At 37.2% G+C, this 27289-nt stretch overlaps 1 protein-coding gene across 1 annotated transcript in view; it reads right to left on the bottom strand.

Annotated features, from left to right (window-relative positions):
• Positions 1–889: 889 nt before the first annotated feature.
• The window catches only part of DSG4 (desmoglein 4), a 35240-nt gene continuing 8840 nt past the window's right edge, over positions 890–27289 (bottom strand). Inside the window, 13 exon segments of the mRNA XM_042961570.1 lie at positions 890–1657; positions 4026–4234; positions 5603–5666; positions 5819–5958; positions 8665–8970; positions 12257–12475; positions 14348–14487; positions 15700–15971; positions 21946–22131; positions 23162–23296; positions 23566–23732; positions 25916–26060; positions 26362–26517. Of these exon segments, the coding sequence (XP_042817504.1) occupies positions 890–1657; positions 4026–4234; positions 5603–5666; positions 5819–5958; positions 8665–8970; positions 12257–12475; positions 14348–14487; positions 15700–15971; positions 21946–22131; positions 23162–23296; positions 23566–23732; positions 25916–26060; positions 26362–26517 (2907 nt within the window).

The following is a 27289-nucleotide window of genomic DNA, read 5'->3' as shown; positions in this document are numbered from 1 at the left end:
CTCTATGACTCAGGTCACTGAAACCGAGTAAACCATATTTCATATGGTTTTTTGACATAATTAGCAAGAATAGAGAAAACATTCCCCTTAAGAAGGAAATACTCTAATACTTTCCCTAAGAACTGTTTATACTCCATCATTGTCATAATTCTTTTGACTATCATAAATTATTTTACAGTTACTGATATAAATCAATAAAGTGCGATACACATTCATCCATATTGATTTATGTATATATGCATATCTATCTATCTATCTATCTATATATAATTCTTTTCGGTGAACCATTTTCAGTGGTGCATTCAGCTGGCAAACACTTTCCCTGTATTATATTAACCATGCCCTAAATATTGCATATCTTGAGAAACCGAACAAATGACTTCAGATATCTAATGATAGATGCTCTATTTTCCTTTTAAATCTTCTTTCAGAAATGTATACTTCATTCACTTTTTCAATTAAAAATTTTTAATAGAAATATTTCTCTAAAGGTATTTGCCTGGCAAATGCAGGCAAGATTTCTTTTGCAACCTCCAAGAACAAGAGCATCCTGGCTTACATGACCAGTCCTGTGGGGCTGAAGACCTCTAAGATTCACCTTATGAGTTATGTGCTATTTATTAGATGGTATCAAAGGATAGAAAACATTTTCTTTAAGTTTTTTGGCACATTATTTAAAACCAGAAAGAATTACAAAAGGCTTATCTAAAGTGCTTAGCCATATTCTCCCCCCGCCCCAAAGATATATTCAAAGAGTGGCATTGATCTTAGAATGTTCAAATATTTGTCGGCTGCTAAAATGTTAAATATACTACATTATACATCTTTGATGGATATGTTGGTGATCACTAGGTGGAAGGTGTCCATATAGAATACTGACCAAAAGCACTTACTGTTGGGAGTAATGTATGTTACTATATCGTGTTACTCTGTGTCGAGATGTCATTGGAGATGTGGAGCCAGTGGTTTGACTTACGTGAATGTTGGGACTCATCATTTGTGTCACTTGAATTTCTGGCCCTACCAAAATACTGCCACTCATTACAGGCCCCATACAGCCATCAGTCATGCTACCATTGCTCGTGTCAGGCATACCAGGACTAGACAGCACTCTCTCGGCATAGATTACATTGTGCGTGTTGGCTAACTCAGCAGGTATGCAGATATTCCCTTGAACATCATAGACAGGTGCCATTACTGTTTCGGTCACTACAACACTGGGTGCAAGCTGAGGATCGAAAACAATTGTTGTGGGTTGCACACATGGGTCAGCTGTTGTATAAGTCTCTGTCACTACGATATCCCCGTGGATCATGGGTTCCGGTATTGCCATTTCTGCCTGGAATTCAGCTTCTGAGAGGGTCATTCCTGAAGATTCATTAACAAAATAATTAGGCCCCAGCAAAGGCAGGTCAGTACTGATAGGTATACAGGCCTGCTGTGAAGGAAATGGTTCAATTTCTGTGTCTAAGCAGATTTCAGCCAGAGTCCTAAATTTTGGGTCTAAAGTTTCCATGTAGCTTTCATCTAAATCATCCACAATCCAACTGCAACAACCAATGGAGCCAACAGGAGACCCTACTCCCTCGTGGTCATAAATGAGCAAGCAGTCGTTTGCAGGCCGACATTCATCTTCATCTGCATAAGCATATGCTTTCTAAAATTAGAGGAAAAACAGGAAGTTAAAAGTTACTTTTCCTTTAAAATAACCAAAGAATGACAACAATGCTTTAGAGATGTCTGATCTGAGAAGATTATAATGGAATGAACTGAAAAAAACACTGACGATTTTTCGCTGTATTTCTAAATAATTGGAATTTTTAAAGGAGATCAGAGGGCACGAATGGTGTATAGAATCTGAAGCAATGTGAACTGCTCTTATTTGAAAGCTAACAAATAATAGTTTCTGCATTTTATTCAGATTTTGGCAATCTGAATTTGTCAGACAATGTTTTAACTTTTTGGATTTATAGTCTTTTGTTTTTGAGGGGTCTAGAAATAACAAAATATATTTAGTTATGTTCAACATGTTATTTATTTAAGGAGAGATATTTGATCAACTTGGAATAAAGGCATGTATAAACATGTCAGTATCTTTAAGCTTCAGAGACTTATGTCCAAATGTTCAGTGGTTTTACATGACCGAAGCAAAGAGAGCCAAGATGTCTTTGGAGTTAGGTTAACAGGAAGAAGGCACTAAAAGGTTATCTACTGTGACTTTCAAATTATTTTTAATGATGGACCCTTTGAATGTAATGCTAGGTAGGAGCCCTGTATATGGAACTAATGAAAGGGAACTTCTCTGTGGGAAGACGATGAGGTGGCTGCTCTCCTCCAGCTGCTATGGCTCTTGTTGGGTTCCGTGAAATCCTACGGGGCCTGACATAATCTTATCCCCTTTCTGTTTCATAAATAAGGTAACTGAAAGCCCAGAGACAGTGAATGGCGTGCCCCAGACTCAAATAATCATAGAATGCTACCTCAAATCCAACTATCCTTTTTACCCTACATCATGCTGCTTACCGTCTGGTCTATGCGAGATTCTAAATTCTACCATTAGAAATGGATGGTTTTAAGTCTTGAAAGCAATTATTCATGAGTTTGGTATTACCATAAACATGCCGCTTAATATTTTCAAGTGACACCTCAGTAAGAGGATAATCCCCCTTGTCGGGGGCACAAGTTGGCTGTGGGGGTGGAGGGTGGTGGTGTAAAACATGGCAGAAAAGAAACACTGTACGTTCTGCAGAGGTTTTATCTTGTAGGGGGAGAGGCTGCATCTCACCACCTCTGAAACCTAGTGCCGTTTTTTAAAAGTTTTTTGTTTGTTTGTTTTTGGGTTTTTTGTTTGTTTGTTTGTTTTGAGAGAGAGAGTGGGAGAGGGGCAGAGAGAGGGAAAGAATCCTAAGTAGACTCCTGCATTGTTAGTGCAGAGCGCGATGTGGGGCTCGAACTTACAAACCCTGAGATTTAATGTATCAGGCACCAATTGTAATCAAAGGAAAAATTTTGAAAAATCAAAGGACATTAAAGGTAAGGCTCTTTTAATGTTACTGTGAATTTTATGAATGATTCATTAAATATAATTTCTATGTCATTTCTATGACACATAATTTGTGCCCATTTATTGGGTGTACTTAGTGATATCTATCACTCATCTAAATAATCAATACTGTTCATGTGATGGTATTTGTAATCACCAATTTTAGGGAATAGCTTACATTTACAACAACATCCTTAACATTTTTTTTTGTTGTTGTTAATAGCAGGTAATAACTCATGTATTACCATATATGGAATAAAACAGGCTAGTTGAAATATGAGATGAAATGGATTGCTATTAAATGAAATAAACATACTAACTAGGGATTCACAGGGGATTTATTTACCCTTTGTGCCACCCTGTCAGGCCAACCCAATGCCTATGGAGCTTTCTTCTTTGGAATGCTCAGACCCATGATCCCTTCTCTTAGTGAGGGACACGTATCCCTTGGGGATGGGGCACTGGATAGAGAATAGGAGACCGGGGTTCTAGGCCCTGATCTATCACCAAGTCATGATGATACTCTGTTTCTGAGTTATCATTCTCTTCCTTTCCCAGTCCTGGTTTTTAATTTATTTTTTTCTCCTTTCATTGGAGGTACCTGCAGGGTAGGAAGGACACCATAAAGAGAGGACATGCATACATTTTTTTTTTTCTTGATCAGGATCTTCCCGTTTTGCTGCTGCTATGGGAAACAAAGTGGTAAAAGCAAGAGACAGAAGACAGAAAAATGGGAAAAAATGAAGTAGGGAATAATGAGAGATGCTAGCCTTTTCCACGATAGTAAGATGGATGTATGTCAATTGAATATGAAATGCTTTGGCAAATTGGCTTTCTGTATTCTAAGGAGAAATGAAATACTTTTTATTCAGGATTGAAATAGAGTTGAGAATAACTGAATATATTTCAGAAGAACCTATTGCCATCATTGTTATCATTCAGTCTCAAGACTATTTTGTATAACCGTGTGCAGGGGGATTACCTCAGAGAAATAACTGTCCAGAAAAGCCATGTTCAGGCCCGTGTCTGCATATTCCCACTGGGTTCCTATTGTGGAACTCCTCCTCCGTCGAGCTCCTGCTGAACCTCCGGCCGCCACGCCAGCGGCCGTCACAAGGTCTGTGTTCAGTTCCACTCCTGACACACCCCCTTCAACCGTTCCTCCGCCCGCGTAGGTGTTAGTGTAGATTTCTGAAAGGACAGAGCATTCGTGGAACAGTGCTTGAGTGGTCCGCACTGTTCATCCATGTCCAACCCTGCTAGCCACTGTCTGCCATGTTGCACCACCACACATGTGAGTAGGTCCTGGAAAGCAAGGCCAGGAGCTATTTGAAATCTGCCCAGTCTTAGTTCCCTCATAAAATAAAAGTCAGTAAATGGTACAGAGGGAGCCAGCTTTTGGAATTGGCCTCTGATTTGCACAAAAATATCCCCTAGACTCACAGGTATGGAGCCAGCCAAGGGGAGCAGGGCCTCTGCCTGTCTGCATCAGTCCTTCTGTCACTGCCTCTGGCAAGCTCCCTGGCCTGTGTGAGAGGGCTTGCACCCCCCTCAGGACCGCTCCACAGCAAGGCCAGCAGAAACTGAAACAGTCCTCACTCACCACCGGTGCTGGAGGGAGAGCTGGCTTTCACAGGAATGTTCAGCCACCTTAGACTCTGCATCAGAGTCTGGTTTGGGATACTGAGGAAGCACTGCTGAGAAATCTTATGTTTGTCCTAGAATTGGACGACCTCTCTACTTCGTTCATTCATTGCCCACTAGTTGAATATTTTACAGTATTCCTAGGTGTACATGGAACTGGTAAATTAGTAGAATATAAGTCTGGTGAGGCAAATGCATGGATTGCATTGGCAGATATACTGTTTTTTTAAAGGCACTTATACATGAAATTAATCAAATGCAAATGCATGGATTTAAGAAGAATTCTTCAGTGTATTATTAGAAGAGCATATTTGCTGCTTTTTCTTTTCTCTTATTATTATTATTATTATTATTTTTGAACAGCTTTATTACAAATAATGGCTCCAGTAGCTGTCTGTGCAAGGCACTGTTCTAATGTATATTTTTAATGTATATATACATATTTTATGTACATGTATATGTGTATATTTTGTGATATATATTATATAAGTTATTTATAGGTAACTTACATAATATATAGTAAGAACATTATATATCATACATAATATGTATATATGTGTGTGTATCGCTCTTTACAGGGACACCTTGAAGTAGGTGTTATCATAAACTAAGTTTCAAAGATAAGGAAATTGAGGCCCAGAGAGGTTAAGTGCCGGCCCAAGCACATAGCAGGGGATCAAACTCAAACACTCTGGTTCTAGAGTTTGCCTTTCAAATTGCTACGCCATACTCCACTGCCTGTAGTTTAAGAAAAGTAAAGCGATGACTTCAAACATGTTACTTGCCCTCTCATTATGCTATCATCTAAAAGTATTGGCAGATATACTGTTTTTTTAAAGGTACTTATACATGAAATTAATCAGGTTAAATAATTTTGCAAACTTTAACAAGAAACAGATTTTGGTGTCCACTGACCAGAAGAATCTATACGATCCTGGGTATTAGAGGCTGTCATTGGTACACATATATTTGACACATCCTGAAAAGAAAGAGAAACATTTTTGAAATAAATGCTTTATGTTAAACACATAACAAATGACATAGTTTTCTTTCTGTGTGTCGTACAATTATCAAGACATGCTCGCTTGCACTGAAACCCCACCCCGCTCTGGACCATGGCCATCCACTCACCCTGTCCTCCGGGCGGGCCCCTTCTATCCCCCAGGCCTGCATCACTCCATCTCCCCCTTCTGGCACAGGAGCAAACCTCGTCCCCAGTCCTTCGGGCTGTCTTCGTTTGCAGCAACACATGAGGAGCAGGAGGGGCGCCACTGCCCAAGAAAGTGGATAGAGACTTAACACATTGTTGCTCAATTTAGGAAGTCACTGAATGTATCATTTTTTGAAACATGTGGAATTATATTTAGAACCAAAGGGATGAATACAAATATAAGAAAGCATCAGTTCTCCCTGAAGAGTTGAATATATAGATCCATGTTTATGAATACAAAACCACCAAATCACATAGACTTTTAGAGCTGGACTGAAGGGAATTTGGGATTATGTAATCGGAGTTCTCTCCTGATAGATTAGAAAAATTAGGCCCTTTATACCCTCGATTCCAAGACTCAAGAATCCAGGATTCTGATTCCTAGTCCCCCATGTGCATGCATGTGCATTTATATGTGCATATGCGTGCACATATAGTCATCTGTATATGTATATGTATTTGCAAGCCTGTGTACACATATGAATAAATATGTACTTATCTCCAAGAGCATGTGTATAAGTGCAGGTGCCTTATACATATATATACATATATTTGCAAATCCATATAAAAACCGATATATACAAATCCGTGTAACCAAACACCATATATACACTATAAGTTAAATACATAATCAGTATATGTAATCAAAAGGATTGAATACAGGTTTCAGTTACAGGACCTAGAAATAGGACTCTTCCTCCAGCCTTATACCAACCACATATCACCCTTAAAACCAACCACATATCACCCACTAAATTTAATTGAGCTATTTACATTTATTTTAAGATCTTGTATACAAAATATAATGGAAACTTTACTTCAGTTCTACACTTTAATCCAGAAATTTACACATTTCTTAAGTTTTCTAAGATTCTAGAATATACTCAGTTTAGTTCTTTGGGTCCCCTCTAGTGGTTTTTTATACTTTTCAAATGCCCTAGTATAACATGCATTCCACTGAGTTAATTACAGGTATGGAAGAAAAATGTCAAAGCTGCTAAATCAGCGCTTTTTACTGATTTCCCTGAAACAGTTAATCTCACTCAGAGCAAACATCAAAAGTCTTAAATGAAGGCCCTTTGAAAATTAGGTTTTGGGCAAGGACCTCTCCTCTCACTATCACACTGCACGCCCCCTCCAAAACACAGCCTGGGCTTCTTCACTGAGAACCGATGACTTTGTCCAAAAGGGTCTTCCCCTCCTATTCTACAATCAACTTAACAACTCTTGTGCTTTCTTGGCCTGATTAAGGAACAGTGGTGAAATTTTGAGTGCTAGTCCACTGGGAATGTGGCTAATTCTGGGTGTTTATCCCTGAACTACACATTAGCTTCATTAGAGGGCTTAAACATGCCACAACTTGGGTCTCATTTTGAGTATTCCTGCTTGAACATGATTAATTAAAAGACCTCCAATGATTCTAATGTGCAGCTAGGATTGAGAACCTCTAGCTTAATTTTTTTTTAATGTTTATTTATTTTTAAGGGAGAGAGAGAGCGAGAGAGCATGAGCAGGGAGGGGCAGAGAGAAGGAAACATAGAATCTGAAGCAGGCTTCAGGCTCTGAGCTGTCAGCACAGAGCCGGATGTGGGGCTCGAACTCACAAACTGCGACATCATGCTCTGAGCAAAAGTCAGATGCTTAATTGACTAAGCCACCCAGGCACCCTGAGACCTGCTGGCTTAAAGGCAAACTGATACCTCGACTCATCGGCTCTTGTCATGTTCTGGGAAAATATCTCCAATATCATTATGATAATCACTCATGATCTTGGTATTATCTTACAAATTCATATTATTTTAAGAAATAAAGTTTGCCCAAAAGTCATTTGTTATTTTTTCATTCCTCAGAATGATAATGTTTTAGTTTGTACTTACCTATTGAAACATGCTAATGTTTTAGTTTGAAGGATTTAGTCAAATTGGATTGTAGAATCCAATTTTTGATTTCCACAAAATCTAAAGTATTGGGGCGGGGAACTAAAATGTGTTACTCCTCTGAGGGCCTACACGTTTTAAAACATGTAAGGAGAGGAGGACACTTTTTGAAATGTTTCCATAGGGACTTCAACATCCCTGTGACCATGGTCCTACTTGCAGATACTCTTATCAAGAGTCCAGAGGCTAATTCTCTCTTCTAGGCTCTTCTCCCTACTTCCTGCTATACCAGAATGAACAGGTCACCTGATCTCACACAGCCTCACTGATTTCTCATTGCCTGTGGACTGAAGCCCAGAATGTTTGGCTTATCATGAACATTCCTACAGACGGCTCCCAGCCTACCTTTTAGCCTGTCAACTTCCTGAGTGTTCTGTGCCCTACCATCCCTGTCCCTGTTTATGATTGGTTTATTCCTTTCAGATTTCCCCAGATACCATCCTCCTTCTAAGAAAACCTTTAGCTTTTAGGGCCTGGCTTGAAGCCACCTTCTCCATAAAGACTCCCAACCTTCCCACTTGGACTTGATTGCTTCTACCTCTCTTAATGCACTTTGCTGAATTTTTCATTTTAGGATTTACTCTATGTTTTGCTGTATTATACTTAGGAATTTGCTTGTGTTTTTCATCTTTATGACCCTCACTGACTCTAACTGTAACTATTGAACAAGCACATGCCCTTATTAGCCCCATTGTTTACTTCCAAATTCCCACAAGAATTGCTATAGATACCAAAAAGAAATGGCCAAATTAACCTAGGCATCCCAGTGAGCCTGGTTACATTCTTATTTTGAAGAAGTGCTGAAAAGGGAGATTCAATCCAGTACTTACAAAGCAGTAGTAAGAGTCCCAGGGCAATCATGCCAATCCCTGTTGGTCCAAGACCAACATTTGAACCCTCAATTTGGTCTTCAGTGATGGTCCCATCTATATCACTGGTAACCAAGCTGCCATCCCCTGTGTTGATGCCTGTGGTACTAGAGTACAAACATATGTGGTTGTAGTCACAATCACAGGCCTCTAACTCCACGATCTGTGGCAATTCACATGCTCTGTTAAAGCTGTCCTTCACGATGATTGGGATTTGGTAAACTGTGGCGTATAAAAGCTGCTCAGCCGTCAGGATTGCAGAAGTAGCTGAAAAGAAAGAGAGGAAAAAGAAAATAAATTGGAATTCCTTGGAATAATGCTTCCTAATACCCAAGACTAACCCAGGGCCTGAGTTTTTCATACTCTCTTAGTCATATGGCATCCTATACTTAATTTTTAAACATTTATAATGAATTGTTCAATACTTTTTGCTGCTTAATTATTTCTTCTTTTTTTTTTAAGTTTATTTTGAGAGAGAGAGGGAAAAGCAGAGAGGGAGGGATAGAGAGAATTCCAAGCAGGCTCCACACTGTCAGCAGAGAACCAGGCACGGGGGCTCAACGCTACGACCGTGAGATCATGACCCGAGCCAAAGTCAAGAGTTGGACACTTAACTGACTGAGCCACCCAGGCATCCCTGAATTGTTATTTCTATGAAGCAGGCTGGGATCCTGTTGCTTATTTCCAAAACAACAATATTTGTCATATTATATGTACTCAATAAATATTTGTCCAGTGAATGAAGAATATTGAGTTGAAAGGAAATATTGGAAGTGTTCTATTTAGGATTACTGTTTGCAAATACCCTCCTGAAGACTATTGTTTATCTCTTATTCAAAATCGCTGTCCTATCATTTAAATTTAAATTATTCCAATAACTATTTTCCTAATTCTTAGTTACCATTGCCTATCAATTTGTATAGAAACTATTGTTTAAAACATAGGTTGAAATTTATTTATCAACCCAAGGAGGGCTTAGAGATGATTAAGTGTACACCTAAATTATGAATATTAATTGATTAATCCATAACATGCAATAATTATAGGTATTATTATTTATTAATTTCATTTAGCTATATGATAAGCCAGCTCTGTCTACCAAAATATAGCCTATGCACAAAGAGTTGAATGAGGTGATGCCATAGCACATTAAGTGAAAGTTTATTCCTTTCTTTAACACCAACATTGAAACAGGACTCTAAGAATATTCTCTCCAATGTGATTATATTTTTTACTGGCAAATCTATTATATAATTTGAATACCTTTACAAACCTCCACATAGAACCTTTTTTTTCTTATATTTTTACTCATAATATCTAGGATCTTAATGAGGAAAAAGTGGTTAGTACTTGTTATTTACTTCATAGTTATTTACTTCATATTGGACTTCATAGGAAGGGTGAATTCAAAGTTGTCTTGATTTTTGTTTCTTTTTTTTTTAAAACTTTATTTTTTCTTTTTTAAAATTTACATCCAAATTAGTTAGCATATAGTGAAGCAATAATTTTAGGAGTAGATTCCTTAGTGCCCCTTACCCATTTAGCCCATCCCCCCTCCCGCCATGCTCCAGCAACCCTCAGTTTGTTCTCCATATTTATGAGTCTCTTCTGTTTTGTCCCCTTCCCTGTTTTTATATTATTTTTGTTTCCCTTCCCTTATGCTCATCTGTTTTATCTCTTAAAGTCCTCATATGAATGAAGTCATATGATTTCTGTCTTTCTCTGACAATTTCACTTAGCATAATACCCTCCAGTTCCATCCACATAGTTGCAAATGGCAAGATTTCATTCTTTTTGATTGCCCAGTAATACTCCATTGTGTGTATATATATATATATATATATATATATATATATATATATATCACATCTTCTTTATCCATTCATCCATCGATGGACATTTGGGCTCTTTCCCTACTTTGGCTATTGTTGATAGTGCTGCCATAAACATGGGGGTGTATGTGTCCCTTCGAAACAGCACACCTGTATCCCTTGGATAAATGCCTAGTAGTGCAGTTGCTGGGTCATAGGGTAGTTTTATTTTTATTTTTTTGAGGACCCTCCATACCGTTTTCCAGAGTGGCTGCACCAGCTTGCATTCCCACCAACAATGCAAAAGAGATCCTCTTTCTCCACATCCTCGCCAAAAGTTGTCTTGATTTTTAATGGGGTTATTTTAATGTGCTTAACTTTTTAAAATATTGAAATGATTTTGTGGAAAAGAGCCAAAAGGTTTTATTATGGAAACAAGTTGCCTAATTTCCTCTTTTGACTAAGTGCTTAATGGTGGTCTGTTTTCTGGCATCATCTTAGGGTTTCTCCATTCTACGAATGGAAAAGCTTAGTGGCCTCGGGAGATGGGAAGTGTTTCCTCTCTGAGGACTGACCCCTCTAAAAATCTTTAACTGTTGCCTCAAATGAATATGAGATTAGGGAGCTATTGTAGCCCAAATGAGGTCCTCTTAATAGCATTTCATTTCTATGTATATTTAACATCTCAGGGAAATAGAACCTAAGGTATGTAAAACGTTATCTTCTCTGAAATTTACTTTCATTTTAAAAATAAATTTCAGGCATTTATTTTTACATAGCAACAGTTAGCACAAACATACATATTACTTGGGTATCTTTACTCTTTAAGTACTTTGGTTTATGTATTTCCTTGTATCTAAATTCTCACATAATTTTTTTTTTTTTAATTTGCAAATTTTTTATTTTTTTAAGTTTTGTCTTTTTTAAAAAAATTGTTTTTAATGCTTATTTTTGAGACAGAGAGAGACAAGAGGATGAGTGGGGAAAGGGCAGAGAGAGAGACACGCACACCAGAATCCAAAGCAGGCTCCAGGCTCTGAGCTGTCAGCACGGAGCCGAACGCGGAGCTTGAGCTCAAAAACCATGAGATCATGACCTGAGCTGAAGTCAGACACTTAACCAACTGAGCCACCCAGGCACCCTAATTCTCCCATAATTCTAATTTTAATTCCGTGTGTACTACACCTTAATAATATATATGTACTACTGTTTGCTTAACCATTCTTCTCATATTGAGCAATTCGGATTTAAATTTTTACCTTTACAAAGAGTCTGAGCTCATCATTATTTCTAGAAAAAAATTCATTGAACTTATGTGCGTTGATCTTATGATATTAGAAAATATGTAATTGTATCTATGGAATACTTGAGTTGCAGAAACTTTTAAGTGATTTGCCCGAAATAATTTAGCTTAGGGAATTACGACATATGGTGAGTTAGTGAAGGACTCTATTTCAAACTGTTCAAATATTGGTTTAGCACACCATATAAAATGGCAAATAAACTGATTATTTACATACTAATATTTGTAATTGCAGTATTGATAAAACATGTTTACTTTTATTTCAGTTTAAAATTTTTCCAAATATCCTAAGTATGAATATGAAAGATTTTCTCATTTAATATGAATATGGCAAGAATCTTAGAAACAGAGATAGAAAGTATTACATAACTTGCCTAATTATTTGGTAATTGTTTTTGCTTTTGGTCTTAAAGTTTGAGCAAGTTTGGATTCCACTTACCATTTATTGATCTGATATCCCATAAGTCAGCTGTCCCTGGTGGCTGATCAGCCACACAGAAGGTAAAGGGAGCCCCATAAGAATGATCATAAACAGAGATAAGGATTGATGGAGAGGCAATGCAGATGTATTTACTTTCAGCAGAAATGACTGGACAGTAATCATGAACATCAGGAACTTCGATACATATGGTTCCTGTTGCTGTTTTCCCAGAGCCATCTGAAATAGCAAAGCATCATGAGTATTGGGGTAAATGGTGTCAGGGAGAAAATCCTTTCTTATATTCTATGATGATGCCACAACATAGAGGAATAGCATGAATGACTCCTGAAGTGGTGCATGATGGGTTCCTGCGTACTTCAATGACCTGAAGCCACTCTTGTCTTTGCTCACTACCTTCCAGCCACACTGGTTTCTTTTTAATTCTTGAAACATATTTCTTCCTAACCCAGGACTCTTGTGCATTCTATTCATTCTTCCCAAAATGTTTTTCACCTCCATTTCATTCAGCCAACTCCTACACATCCCAAGATGCAAAATTAAATGTCCTTCAAAACAGGCTTACAGTTTCTAGTCTTATGTTGTCCCCATAAACAAGACTCCCAGTCCAGTCTAGAGCCTTCCATTCAGGATGCTTATTGATTTCTGTATTTGTAGGAAAATAACCACAATTGAAATTAAAGAATTGTCTGTATGCTTTTTCTTTCTGTTTTACTATTTATTTTAATTCCATCCATTAGATGCTATTTCTCTCTGAAATGGCACTTCTGAAAACAAATATAAATCTATGAGGTTTTTTTCCCTCACCCATTCAAAACAAATTTTGGGTCAATATAGTTTATTAGAAGGGCAGAAGAGCAAGAAATTTGAATCTGGACTTTTAGTTCACTTTTCCATCTGGATGGCTTGTGCCTATGCAGATACTCTGCTTAGGCAAGTAAACAATAGCCCTTGTTTTAGTTTTCTGTTGATACATTTTGATAGTTTTTTTCTCCCTCTTTATCACTTGATGACTAATTTTTATTCTAGTTTTTGAAGATATTCACATATGACCAACATGCAAAGATAGGCTGTGATCAACATGGTTAGAGTCCTTTTAAGGAAGTGGCTTTCTAGTATGCTGATAACAAATAAGACTGTAATATTTCTATAACTGACGCAGGTGTTAGAAGTGACACAGAATGAAGACCAAAATGTACGGACTATAATGACTTGGGGATTATCACGGTTTCTTTTAAAATCTTTTACTGCCCATTTATCTTTTTCTTTGGCTACTGTAGAGCTCAGACATAAACAGTGCAAACCTACAGTATCTATCTTCTATTAGGTGTATATCTAGAACACCTATTTTCTCTCTTCTTTTCTAGTTACTGACCTTTTTCTGTTTTGTTCTGTAGTAGCTGGTTTCCTAGGCACTGTTCAGAGAATGATTAACTGTTGGTAAATAAATAAACTCCTGTTGCTATCACCAAAAAGGAATGCTTAATAGCTTTTCCCGTGAGAAGCAGCTCAGTTACAAGTTAGTTCAGTGCATCTGCTCTTATGACTTTTAATTTGGCTCTTATATTTGGAATAATCTTGTGCTTTAACATCTTACTTTGGACATGTCTACTCAAGCAGCACTTACACAGGCCTCTCATTGTAGCTCAGTTTTAGTGGTTCTAAAATAACTATACTCTGGGACACTGACTTTCTCCTAGGTCATTCCCAAATGAACTTTGCATACACCTTGTAGTGCTTCCTTTACGTAAACATTCCTAACATACTCTGAAAGTTGGATGAAGCGTCTCAAGAAATGAGGCCAGAAGCAGAAATTGAATTTTATTTATAGACTTAAACTTTTATGCTTTCTGCTGTAAGCCACATACTGTTCTTTTTTGGAAGTAGGTAAAATAAATTATGCTTAAATGTAAATTATGGTATGGGTGGACTGAATTCAGTTCTTGATCTAAGGTATTTAGAACTCTCTGTAAGTCTTGCAGACACACTAAATATGTTATTTGAGTCAATCTAGTATAAATACTAGAATTACATTTATATTTAATGGAATAATAATAATTTTATTGAAATATTGAAAATACATTTTCTTACCATCTACAGCCAGGATCTCTGCTGTGTATATCCCATTGGTAATATATTTTGACTTCTTATCAAATTCCCTAGACAATTGTAGCTCACCAGTCCTTGAATCTACTTTTAACCAGCTGCCTGCATCATGTCCTATGATATACCTGTTTTTAAATAAATAAGTTCATCATTTGCTTATGTGAAAGTTAATGATTTTAAGTCACATGCAATGCATTAAACTTAAATATAGTGTTCGTATGTTTTACAGTGATAATTGCCTTGGTTTATAAAATGTATATATATCAATAAAATTTTAGTGTTGAACATATTAATACACAGGTTCACAACAGAGTTTTAAAATTTCAATTCTTACTCTTCTAGCTCTTAATATAATTGTTAGTAAAATGTATGAGTCTCTTTCAGGTTTGTTTATTGTAGCAATATCTACTGAGGGAATATACTTTATTCATTTTTACATGTGGTGCCCTTCGTTTTTCCTAGATTTTAAGGTGTATTAGTTTTAGGGTACTTCGCTGTTGGCCTGTTATGGGTTTTAGTATTATATAAATAATATAATATAATAATATAATGTATTCAAAATGCTCGACCTTATTGAAAGAAGATCTGGCCTCTGTACCAGGTACAATTTCAAGTGTCCAAGGCACTTATTTCTCACATCCTTTTTCTCTATCCCATACTGATAGACTTCATAATTTTTGTTGTCTATCTATTTGTTAACCTATTAAGTAATCAAATTGTTAATATCAAAGTAATTTACAAATCAATAAACTGTTGACTCCAAAAATATTAGGAGGAGGAAAGAAGAGAGACAAGGAAGGAGAATACACTTACATATTTCAATAGTCATCTTCCAGAATATCTTGTATAGATCTAATTCATGTATAATCTGTGTACCTAGTGCCTCTAATGCCTACCTTTCTACTTCTCCAGTTCTGAGTTTATACTCATCAAATTTCTGAAACACCTGTGTTTTAGTTTCTATTATCTTTTTTCTTCCTTTTAAGCTGGTGGTTGAAATTAGTCCCAGAGTCATTAGATAACAGGTTTTAAGGAAACAAGCAGTGACTCATCTTTTATGAGGTCTTATAGTTTACAAAATGGCTTACTCAGCCTGGGGCCAGGGTGGTAACAACTGGCCACAAAAAGATCAGAGAGACTCAGGGAGTCAGAATCTCCTAGTAGTTCTTTGACCTTATGGTTGCTCCCTGTACACAATTACCATTCTAACCTTTTGGAGTCCATATTGCAAAACTCAAGACGTATTTCAACCCACATACACTAGTACATTCTATATGAACTAACACTGGACAAAACCACATTTTACCACTTTGATATGAGCACAGTATTTGTGGTACCTGACATTTGTTGCAGGATTCCCCGTGTCCATATCTATAGCTGTATATGTGCCAAGCACATAATTCAATAAGGAATTTCCTTTTATTCCTTCTCGAATGCTGAAGGTCATGGAATTTGGATGAAATGTGGGTCCTTCTCTCACATTAACAACCTGAATTCTCACAGGGGTTGAGTGCATTCGGAATTGAGAAGCAACTGAGTGGTGAAATTCAGCTTGGTTTTTAACTCCAATACTAAGATGAATATTAGGCATTTGTTCATAATCCAGCATCTGAAATGATAGAAAATAAAAAACTCTGAAAAGACAAAAGAGCTCTCTTTTGGTAGAATAAGTAGCCATGATAAGAAAGCAACATGCTAGAGTGAATTCCAGGAGTTATGTTATTCAGATTTTGAATTGATAAAACTTTATTAATTACTGCATTAGACACTTCAGACATGTTATTCCCTTTATCTATTGGCATAAGCAGGTATATAGGTCATTTATACCTACACAGGTCATTTGGGCCTGTGACTTAGGTTGGACTCAGACTTCTTATATAAAAACCCTGAAGTCAAAAATGATTTCTTTCCAAATGAGAAAAATGAAAAATAAACTTAGAATGAAATAAAAAAATGTTCACAACTGGTAAATGAATAAATAGGACCCAGGTTTTCTTTGTAGAATTCACATCTAAGAAGCTCTTGAAATCAGCAGAATAAGGGAGCTTTATTAGTATAGTTGAACATGTAATTTAAAAAAAAATGAGGCAAACAACTTCTAAAGGAGAATTCATGATTATTATATGCAGCCCTAAACTATAATTTAATTGTGCTGGGTCTGGTGGACAAGAAGATTTCTTCACAGGGCACATTCAAATAAGCAAATAGCTTTCCCAGAGAAAAGTCACCTTTAAAATGGGTTGTTTGAATAAAAGGTGAATGGAATCTTTTGATCCCGAATGATTGATGTGGTGACATGAAAAGTCACCACCAACAATTCAGCATAAAGCTGACTGTGAATTGTGTACTAAAAAATGGATTTTCAGTTGGAAGAGTTCCCTCTTATACAACAAGTGAAAAAGCAGTTGTGAAAAAGGGAGTCCTGGACAAAGACTGTTTAGAAGTGTTCCGGAAGATAACGTAGCATCCCTTCTATCACATTTGCCAACAACAGTAGTTGACATAACAATGCCATCAATCAGACCCTGAGGTAAATCTCTGCTTCTCAAGGAAATTCTATGACATCATAAATATTTTCTCAGTAAATTTTAGTTAATTTCTTCACAAGAGCTAATAAGATGGAAATAGTCACAGGAATTCAGTTAGGTCCTTATTTGGGACTGGCTTAGTATGATTTACTTACATTTCAGCTCAAATCCTTCAGTTTTGGGATTTTGAGTCTTCTGTACATCTGTCCCCTCCCAGGTCCACACAATGCCTAGCACAGAGCTGACTATGAATGGTGTTCTCAAAAATAGATTTTCAACCGGAAGAGACCTGTCTTCTACAACTCAGTTTTTATTTTCTAGAATTCCACACTGTCTTTAAACAAATGAAAAATCTGGGATTCTTTTTTTCAGGTAGAGAAATCTCTTGGAGTTTTTGGTGCATACACACGTATGTGCTCTTTGTTAGAATAGTTCTCTCCCTTTTGAATAGAGGGTGGGGGAGAATATTAATATGTGTAAAATGTTGTGTCAATTACAGATGTTCACAGAATATGGTGTGAGGAAATTGGTTGGGGGGCTAATCTTCCCTCCAGTAAGGAAGATAAAAAGCAGAGGAAAGACAGAAAGCCTCTCTAGTATTTTTTGCAAATGGGATCTTTTATCAAGAGTTTTGCGATTGTGCAGAGGTCAGGGTTGTGCAAAAGGCAATAAAAACAACTACGAGTCTCTGCTTGGAGTTAGAAGAGAGAGGCTGGAACGAATCAAGTTTCTGTGGTTGAAGACCTGACTGAAGAATACTCATAAAGGATATGCTGATATGTGTTAAAAGGGTGGAGCTAGTCTTAGAGAGTCTACAGGGGGCTCAGGAAGGGCTCAGAATGAAGATGACCCATCCAGAAATAGATTTGGCTTCTGGCAGGTTTTTTTGCTATTTAAAAAAAATTTTTAATTTTTAAAATTTAAAATTTTTAAATGCTTATTTATTTTTGACAGAGAGAGAGAGACAGAGCATGAGTTGGGGAGGGGCAGAGAGAGGGAGACACAGAATCCGAAGCAGGCTCCAGGCTCCGAGCTGTCAGCACAGAGTCCGATGCGGCTCGAACCCACGGACCATGAGGTCATGACCTGAGCCGAAGTTGGACGCTCAACCGACTGAGCCACCCAGGCGCCCCAAAGAAGTTAAGCTGTTAGAGTCTCCCATGCAATTTTGTATGTTTGGTTTTGGTTTTGGTTTAGGTCAACATGACCCTGCTATTTCTCAGAGGGGATGCTGGTTCATTTTAGAATTAAGTATGGAAAAAGGTGGATCAGCAGTGTGTATACAAAACAGGCAGTTTTTCCATGGCAATTCCCCATGAGGGAATTGTTAAATATCTGCCAGGGTGTGTATGTTCTCCTCTCTAGGAATTGACATTTTCTGGTGGAAATGTGTCTGGACGACATGAGCAGGGCACATGCAGTTGGGAAGGGGCACAGAGGTGAACAGAGGGAGATGTCTGAAGGTACTAGTTCTTGCTTCAAACTTGTTTGACTGGCCCCGGATTACATGGGGAGGCACGGAGGGGGCAGTTAAGTATGACTTTGGAATCAGAGAGCTCTGGTTGGATCTTGTTTTTGTCATTTGCCACCTGGTTGAACTTAAGGCAAGTTAGTTTTCCTCTTTTGATTTTGTTTCACTTTCTATAAAAAAAGAATCAAAATATTTTTCTCCTAGAGTTGTGACGGTTTTAAAACCTCTGTATACACAGTATGACTGACTAGCTGGTGTTTAGTGACTGCTTAATAAACATTAATTAAAATTATTATAAAAATAGAGAAGCAATATTTCTTTGTTAGAATTCCAATTGTAATATTTTGCTTGTCTTCTCAGTGTTGAAGTGAATGTGTATACACACACACACACACATATTATTTGTTAGTATTTCTGTATACATGTATTGATAAATAGTGAAAAGAAGTTATTATTGACAAGAGAGATTTTTTTTTACCTTCTTAAAGATTTTCTCTTGTTAAACTACAAGTTCCTTGAGAACAAGGACCATGTCTTAGTCACCTTCATATCTCTAGCACATAGCAGTTCTCAATCCTTAGACTAAGAAAAGGGTTATAGAAAGCTCAGTCAAAAGCCCATGACTAAGAGGCCAGTTTCCATGAGGTTAAATAGCAGCTTGAGTGAAAATGGAGAGGGTACAGGACATTAGTGACCTTGTTCCAAATGCCAAATTCTGGAACTCGACACATATGTTCTCTAAATACATAGTTGTGGCTAAGTCCTGAAATACATACTGAGGCTTTAAATATCATTTTAATTAGCCTTTCCATATTATTTTGATGTTTTTAAACATACTTTTCCTGCTTTCTTTTTTTAAAATTATTTTTTAATGTTAATTTATTTTTTGAGAGAGAGAGACAGAGTGGGAGCTGTGGGGAGGGGCAGAGATAGAGGCAGACACAGAATCTGAAGCAGGCTCCAGGTTCTGAGCTGTTAGCACGGAGCCCGACGCTGGGCTCAAGCTCACAAACTGTGAGATCATGACCTAAGCTGAAGTCAGACGCTGAACAGACTGAGTCACCCAGGTGCCCTTCTGCTTTCTTTAATGGACTTGAGAAGTTATCATCCAGGAAAGAAAGATAGACACTGCATAACATCTAATACTGTCTTGACCAATTTTTCATGAACTTGAATTTCCCATAGTTGTGTGTGTGTGTGTGTATGTGATGAACTGAGTATATTTAAGAAACCCAAAACCTTTTAGCTCTCACAGAAGACACATTACGTAAGTAATAGTGCATTGCCCGCATTCTGAACATGTCTTCTTTTTCAGTTTTATAATTTTTTAGAAATTATGAATTATACAGTCAAGCTTGGTGACTCGCATTTGGGTGAGAGCCTCACCATCCGCAATTTTTTGTGAGTTTCTACTATCTTCTGAACACTGGGCTGGATGCTAGGAATGGAAAGGTATTTAGATCAAGTTGTTTATATTCAAAGCTCTTACTATGTCTTTTAGTAGTTTCAGAGACAGACCAAAAGCAAAGAACAGGGACATGCTATAAGATAAGAAGCTAAGTCAATGATTAAGATGGTAAGAAGATGGGTAAGAATTATCTGACATGTCTAGATCTTGATTTTTAACTGAGATGCAAGGTTGAACAAATTCTATCCCTGAAAACAAACTTGACTAAATATTCAGAATTTGATAAGATGGTAAGTGACCTTTTGTCTCTCTTTTCCTTATCTATGTTAATTTGGCAATGACTGTTTTTCTTGTTCCCTCATTTCCATTTTTACTGCTATTGTCTTAAATCAGGTTCTTATTACCTTAGGACTCAATTAATATAATAATTATTTTCTTAATTTTATTCTTTCCAGAGTTGAGCTCATAGTGTGACTGCTATTGAAAAAAAATCCCAAAACTTTTCTTGGCCTATAAGTAGGGATTAGTGAAGTTTTTTTGGTTAAGAGCAGAGAGTAAATAGTTTAGGCTTTGGAGGTCATATGCAGTTTTTGTCTTAAACGTTCAACTCAGCCATTGGAGTGTGGAAACAGCCATAGAAAATAGTGAATGAATGAATGAGTGTGGTTGTTTTTTAATAACATTTTATGTGCAAAAAGCGACTATAGCCCATGGGCTATAGTCTGCTGACCTATGGCCTCAAGCAATGTTTCTCAAACAGGAAAGCTCTGGTATATTCTTCGAATCCTTGTGTTCTCTTAAGAAATTTTGAAATTTTGTGGGTTCATTGGAATGACAATCTTAGAAAGTATACATAGACATTTTCCATAATTTTGATTACAACCTCATAAATTAATACACTGCATGATTTCAGTGCTAGTGTTTTGTGGTAAAGTAGTAATACTTCAGTTGCTCTAGAAAACTGCAAACAGAACAGAAGGACTGTATAGAGAAATGATATGTTTGCATTAGAGGGAGGCTAAATGGCTTCCTGATATACGGCAAATGGAATAAGGAAAAGTAATAACGGAATGAAATAATTACAGGTCACTATGTACCAAATTAAATGTGTGCATGTGTCTATCAGTATATACTTTCATAACTATGAGTTCTGTTTATGTTGTTTGTACTGATTTTGCTGAAGGAAAAAATTAAGTTCCCTGATCACATCAATGTTAATTTAAATCTTATTGGTTTGTAGTTTTAGTTGTTTCTTATTTGTAGTTTTAGATTTTATTGCTGTCCGTAAGACAGATTAGATTTATTGCTCCATAAATCATAAAGTAGTTTAAGAAAAATTAATCGGTAGGAAAAAGTCAAGCCCTACATTCCAGTATTCAAGGTTCTCAGCAGACCCAACTCTAATCATCATCTTCGCTCTTGCATCTCATTGTTTTCCTCCATGAACATCTGATACAGCCCCCCAAATTGCTCGTGGTGTCCTGAGCATGCTTTCCTTTTCCTCCCCTCAACTTGTTTGCTCATTTCAGCTCTCACATTAGCAATCTCAGTTGTAAGGTCTTGCTTACACCGTCTTCTCTACATGAAACCTTTTCAGACAAACCCAACTCAGAAAGACCTCACCTCTTAGAAATTATTTCATGTTTCACCCTTTCGGCCATTAATTATGTTTAACATTATAACATCTGTACAAGCACTTCTTTGTTTTTAACTCGTCTTATTATCTAATTCAGGAGTACATGCCTTGTTTTCTTAACAAGATATTGGGCACTGTGAGAACAAAACAGCCTCCTTAATTCTTACTTCTCTTGGTAACAAAGAGCGTGTTGCTGAGCTGGAAGGCTCAGACCGACATAGTGAGCTAACTTAGGGCACTAGTCACGTAAGTAGTATTCAAGGTTATAGAATGTTTTTTTGGTAGCAAGATTCTGTCTGGAAGAGGAAATTAAAACTTCTTTAGAAGAAAATACTGCAGGGGCGCCTGGGTGGCTCAGTTAGTTAACATCTGACTCTTGATCTCACGATTGGTGGGATCAGACCCCTTGTGGAGTTCATGCTGGCAGCATGAAGCCTGCTTGGGATTCTCTCTCTCCTGTGTCTCTCTGCTCCACCCCACCTCAAAATAACTAAATAAACTTTAAAAAAAGAAGAAAATACTGCAGGTCCCAAACTGTACCTTGACGACTTTCAAAATGCCCTCATTGGTTCGTGGGTCTGTTTGAATATCGAACCAATTCCCATCATTTCCGGAGAGAATTAAATATTTTGCCAGCCAATTATCGGTGCCTTCTTCATCAAGATCAATTGCTTGTAATCGTATCAGCTCTGAATTTAGACAATTCTCTTCAATACTTGCTGAGTACTGAAAAGACATGGATCAATTTTATAATCAATAAAGTTTCAAAGGAGGAAAGATATTTACTAATACATTATTATCACTTAAGATACTAACAACAAACTACGTCAATAATTTTTGCACCATTATTAAAAGCCACACATTTCAATTAGAAATATAAGAATAGGAATATAAGATAATAAAACTGATTTTCTTGTGCTATGTGTGAAGTCAAGGTCAAACTGGCACTTTATTTTATTTTCCTTGCTTATTTTTAATTTTCCGTAAGTTAGTCCCTCCTTTTCCTGTGAGGGGTCAGATGACAATATCTTAGGCTTTGTGGGCCAGAGAGTTCAGCTACAACTAGTCACCTCCGCTGCTGTAAGATCAAAGAAGCCGCAGACAGCATATAAAGGGATGAGTCAAGTTGCGGTCCGATAAAACATTTTTTTTTTAACCAAAATAGGTGGCGAGCCAGATTTGGCTTTGCTATTTTCAATGTTATGCTTCTTTGTGCCTAAAATGAAGATGAAAGTGGGAAATGTTTGGGACTCCTGTAGAATTAATTCAGCAAACATCAGGCCTATAAAGATACATCAATATTGTTACATGATTCCCAGCATCAGGTTAATAAAATCCCACATTTCTTTGAGTAGAGAGTATGGAGGAGTTGGTCTGCTGCTTTCATAGATGCAGGTTGTACAGAATAGTGACTCAAAGGCAAGCATGCACTATTAAGGTGTATTACTATTTTGTAATGAAATACGATTGAGATACAGTATCATTTTCGTTTGGCATACAACATAGTAAATCCATGTCTATATATAATGTGACATGATCACCATAATAAGTCTAGTTACCATCTGTCACCATACAACGTGAGTACAATATTATTGACTGTATGAGGTATATTATTATTATACTTAATAAGTTCCAAGGTTTACACAGCAAAGCTGAGTCCATCCACACACGTAACAGAACCAGGCTCACAAACTAGCAGGAAAGCAAATCAGTTACTGACACTTAGGGGAAAAGGATTATAAAAATAACAACTTACGGAAGTTTTCTCCAAAGTGGGGAAGTTATCATTGACATCTAAAACCTTGATTCTACAGTCGCACTCAGAAGACAGTCCATCTGCCGCTCCGTCTCGATCTGAGCCCCTTACCACAAGATTATACATACTGTGTTGCTTAAAATGAAAAAGAATTGTAAGCCTTAGACCACGTGTTGAATGAAACACGACACATTCTGAAATTGTTCCCCTAATTTCCTTTTATAATTTTATGTAGTATTTTAATATAATTTTTTTCTTCTTATAATTTTCATTCAAAAGTCATGGTTAGATTATCTTTCCTTCCCTCCTTTACACTGGAGGAAAGGCATACTTGGATCATTTCATCTTTGCCTTTTGAAAATTGAGTTCTTTATTTCTTATCATTCATTTATAGAAGGCTTTACCTCTCTGTCAAGGAAACTGGACATCGTGCGGACTTCTCCAGTGTACCTGTTCAGGATGAACATTGGTGCCCCTGCTGGCTCTTGAGAGATGATCTTATAGGCTATTTTAGAATTCAGATGATTGTCTTCGTCTGCATCTGTGGCACTTAACTTTACAACCAGTGTGTCTAGAAATGAAGATGGAGGTGGAGAATGTTTGGGACTCTGCTGGGATCAGTTCAGCAAATCATCAGGCATAGGAAGAAAGAGTGGTTGGCCTTCCCTGAATTTTCTGTTTTAGTTTTCCACAAGAATGTATTACCATAATTTCAAACTACACCACTAATTGTAAAAATAATGGAATGGCGGTTTGCTCTATAAAATCCTTTAGTATATAAAGTACTTACACTCCTTAAGTGACTAAATGGTAAATCAGGAGCAAACTAGAGTAATTGTTAATGTATGAAAAAGAAGTTCCATAGCCTTTATCATAAATCTGAAAAACCAATTTTGTCAATTTGTGTTTACAGTGGTCTTGTGACATTAATTTAAAATGCTTAAGTAAGAAAGATTATAGCTTGGGGCACCTGGGTGTCTCAGTCAGTTAAGCATTTGACTCTTGATTTCAGCTCAGGTCATGATATCACAGTTTGTGGGTTTGAGTCCCAGATTGGGCTCCGTGCTGACAATGTGGAGCCTTGGGATTTTTTCTCTCCCTTTCTTTCTGCCCCTCCCCCACTGACTCTGTGTCTCTCAAAATAAATAAATAAACTTAAAAAACAGAAAGATTATAGCTTAATTAAATTCAATGTTAAGATTATTAATTGATCACCTATATTTTTATTTTTATTCATCCAGAAAATGGAGAATTATTATTGGTTGCCTTGGAGGATGATAGCACTTTACTGAATAGTCAAGAAGACATAACTATTGAAAAGAAGATTTGTCCACAGGAATACAAAAAGTTGTTGATTATTCATAGGAACAAAGAGCCAGCATCCTAGACAATCCCCAAGGACATTAGCCCCTAGGACAGATTTTCCAGAGCTGGCTGGTCCCTGATGTTTTTCTGCTTCCCAGCCAGTTTTCAAAGTGAAAAACTAGTACAGAGAACCAGGGACCCCTTGAATAAAAAAGCCAGGTTTCATGGACTTCATAGTCTATGAAAATATGCCCTGGCCCTGTGGTTCACTCTCCTCACTTGAGGGAGCATTAATAAAACTGCTAATCAGCCACCAAGTGGACGTGGACGTAGACGTGGACTTGGGTGTCGGTTTGGAGCGGGCTTCACCTTTCCTCCCTTCACCAAGTTATGCTGAAGTATGTTAGTGACGAAACAATGATGGGCTTTGGAGACCCTCTGGGGCAAAACCTTCACTTTGCTTCTGTATGTCCTCTTCTCCTATGCTATAAAACATTTTGTGTTTCTTATTTTCAACATCATTCTTTTGGGGACTCTGAAGAAGTTCTCCAGACACCCCCTCTTGACTCCTGCCTTTTTACCTCTTCTTTCTCTCCTCCAGTACTTCTTGCCTCTTTCTTCTTTTCCTCCAAACTTCTCCATCCTTCTTTCTTTGACTGTCCATTAGTACCTCTAGTTTGCTTTCTATATGTCTTTCTTTCTGAAATTCCTTTTTTATATTCCCTTTTTCAAATTTAATTTCGAGATACACGTGCAGACATAGATATGAAAGAAAAAGGAATATTAGAGGATTGGGGAAAGCAAGGGTCAGAAGGCAAGGGAGGGGAGAACAAAGGAAAGTACCAACATAGGAAAAACATAGAAAGGAAAGACATTCAGGAGAAGGGATAGAAAGAAGGAGAAGAGAGTATTGGAGCTGGAGATGGAATTAAACAGGATGGAAAAAGTGAAAAAAAAAAAAAGAGAGAGAGAATGTAATGTGGCTTGCCGTGTAGACTGTGAAGAACCAGAGATTACCCTTTGTGAGCGACCTGATGGCTACCGTCAGAGATGCACCCTCCGTCACTCTCTGATGCGCTTCAGCCCACAATTTGAGGGATAGATCAGCACAGAGACCTTTTCCATGCATGGAAAGCATCCATGGTTTCTTTTTCAGTTAACTCATTTGGTTTAAGTTAATCATGAACCAGTAATAATCTTTAAGGAAGGCGCTAAGCTCCTGCTAAATGACATGTACAAGGATCCTCCACAAACAAACAAGAGGATATGTAGCATTTTAGATATGTTTTTTTTTCTAGGTCAGTTTTAAGTTAGAACTTGTGGGGCTTATTCAAAATACAAGTTTGACTTTTTCTGATCTTTAAATTACCTGTGTGTCAGTCTCCTACAGCTTTTGAGCAAGAGAAATCGACGTGATAATAATGCGGAGAAGTAGTGTCACCCACTTACTTGCATCACTGTTTTCTTCAATGCTGGCTGTGTACACATTTTGGGTAAAAACTGGAGGGTTATCATTTATGTCCATAACTTTGACTCTAAGCTCAAGAGGTCTTTCTAAGTCTTCACCCCGTGAATTCAGAGCCCGGCAATAGATCTGTGGAGAGTTGAGGGAAAAACTGTCTCTTTCTATCAAAGGAAATTAAGTAACATGATCAAAACTATTTCAGGAAATATGCAAAGAAACAATTTGCTTAGTGAATTCAGACAGATTAAAGTTTATTAATTTAAACATTATCAAGACATTTGATGGCATATCTATATAACACTCTTGAACTATAAACTTATGTTTTCATACTCTTTTCATTGCTTTGGTCCCTTTGTTTGGCTTCAGCTTTACTGTGTTTTAAATAGGGAAGAAAATAATATGCATAAGTTAAAACACTACTGTGACTTACCAAGAAAAGTGGGGTTATCTCTCTGTCCACCACTGAAGTGATGTTAATTTCCCCAGTCCGAGGATTAATGGTGAACACTCCGTAAGGTGGTCGATCAATTCCTACCCCAGAGATGCGGTATGTAATCTTCTGGTTCGCTTCACAGTCTGATCGGATCTATGAGGAAAATGGTTAGGATTGTGATCTTATTTAAAGCAGATAATGAACCGTGGCGTGTAATAGAATGAGAAGGGAATAGCTTTGTAGCCAGATGGGCTTTGGATTCAAACAAGGCACCATGATTTAGGCCTGTGTGACCTTGGAAAATTCACTTAACTTTGCCAAGCACCAGCTTATAATGGGATAATACCACTTACATCCTAAGTTTGTTGTGGGGATTGTATGAGGTAACATATATACACCACACCCCGATGCCTGGCATAAGGCACATACATGCTTGATGGGAGATTTGCTATTATTAATGGTACATTGTTCAATTCTCTGATTTTCTTTGCATATAAAGAGTTTGACAGAAGAAATCACCATCTTTAGTACTCATTGAAGGATCGTGTTATATTGATATGTACCCTGACTAGACTTTAGAGATTTAATCAAAATTATAGATAACTTAAGAAAACCACAAGAGAAATACAGTGTTTTGAGATACTGGGAATAATTTTATGAATTGAAACCTACCATATCGCTCATCTGCCAAATAGAGTTTATGGCAAATATTCTGCCACGTAAGTTTTGTTTTAATAGTTTTATATCTATTGCTCATAAATTTGAACAAAGATAGTTTAAATTTTGGAATCTCACCTGTATACCAAAGATGAGAACGTTCGGTAAAATACTAAGATTTGTTACCCAATACCCACAATTAAATAAAGACAACTGGAAACACAACTTGGAGTAGCTCCACTCTAATCCAGAGATCTTATTTATCTGG

The sequence above is a fragment of the Panthera tigris genome, chromosome D3 (assembly GCF_018350195.1).
Source record: "Panthera tigris isolate Pti1 chromosome D3, P.tigris_Pti1_mat1.1, whole genome shotgun sequence".
Taxonomy (NCBI): domain Eukaryota; kingdom Metazoa; phylum Chordata; class Mammalia; order Carnivora; family Felidae; genus Panthera; species Panthera tigris.
This window is presented reverse-complemented; position numbering and strand designations above follow the sequence as displayed.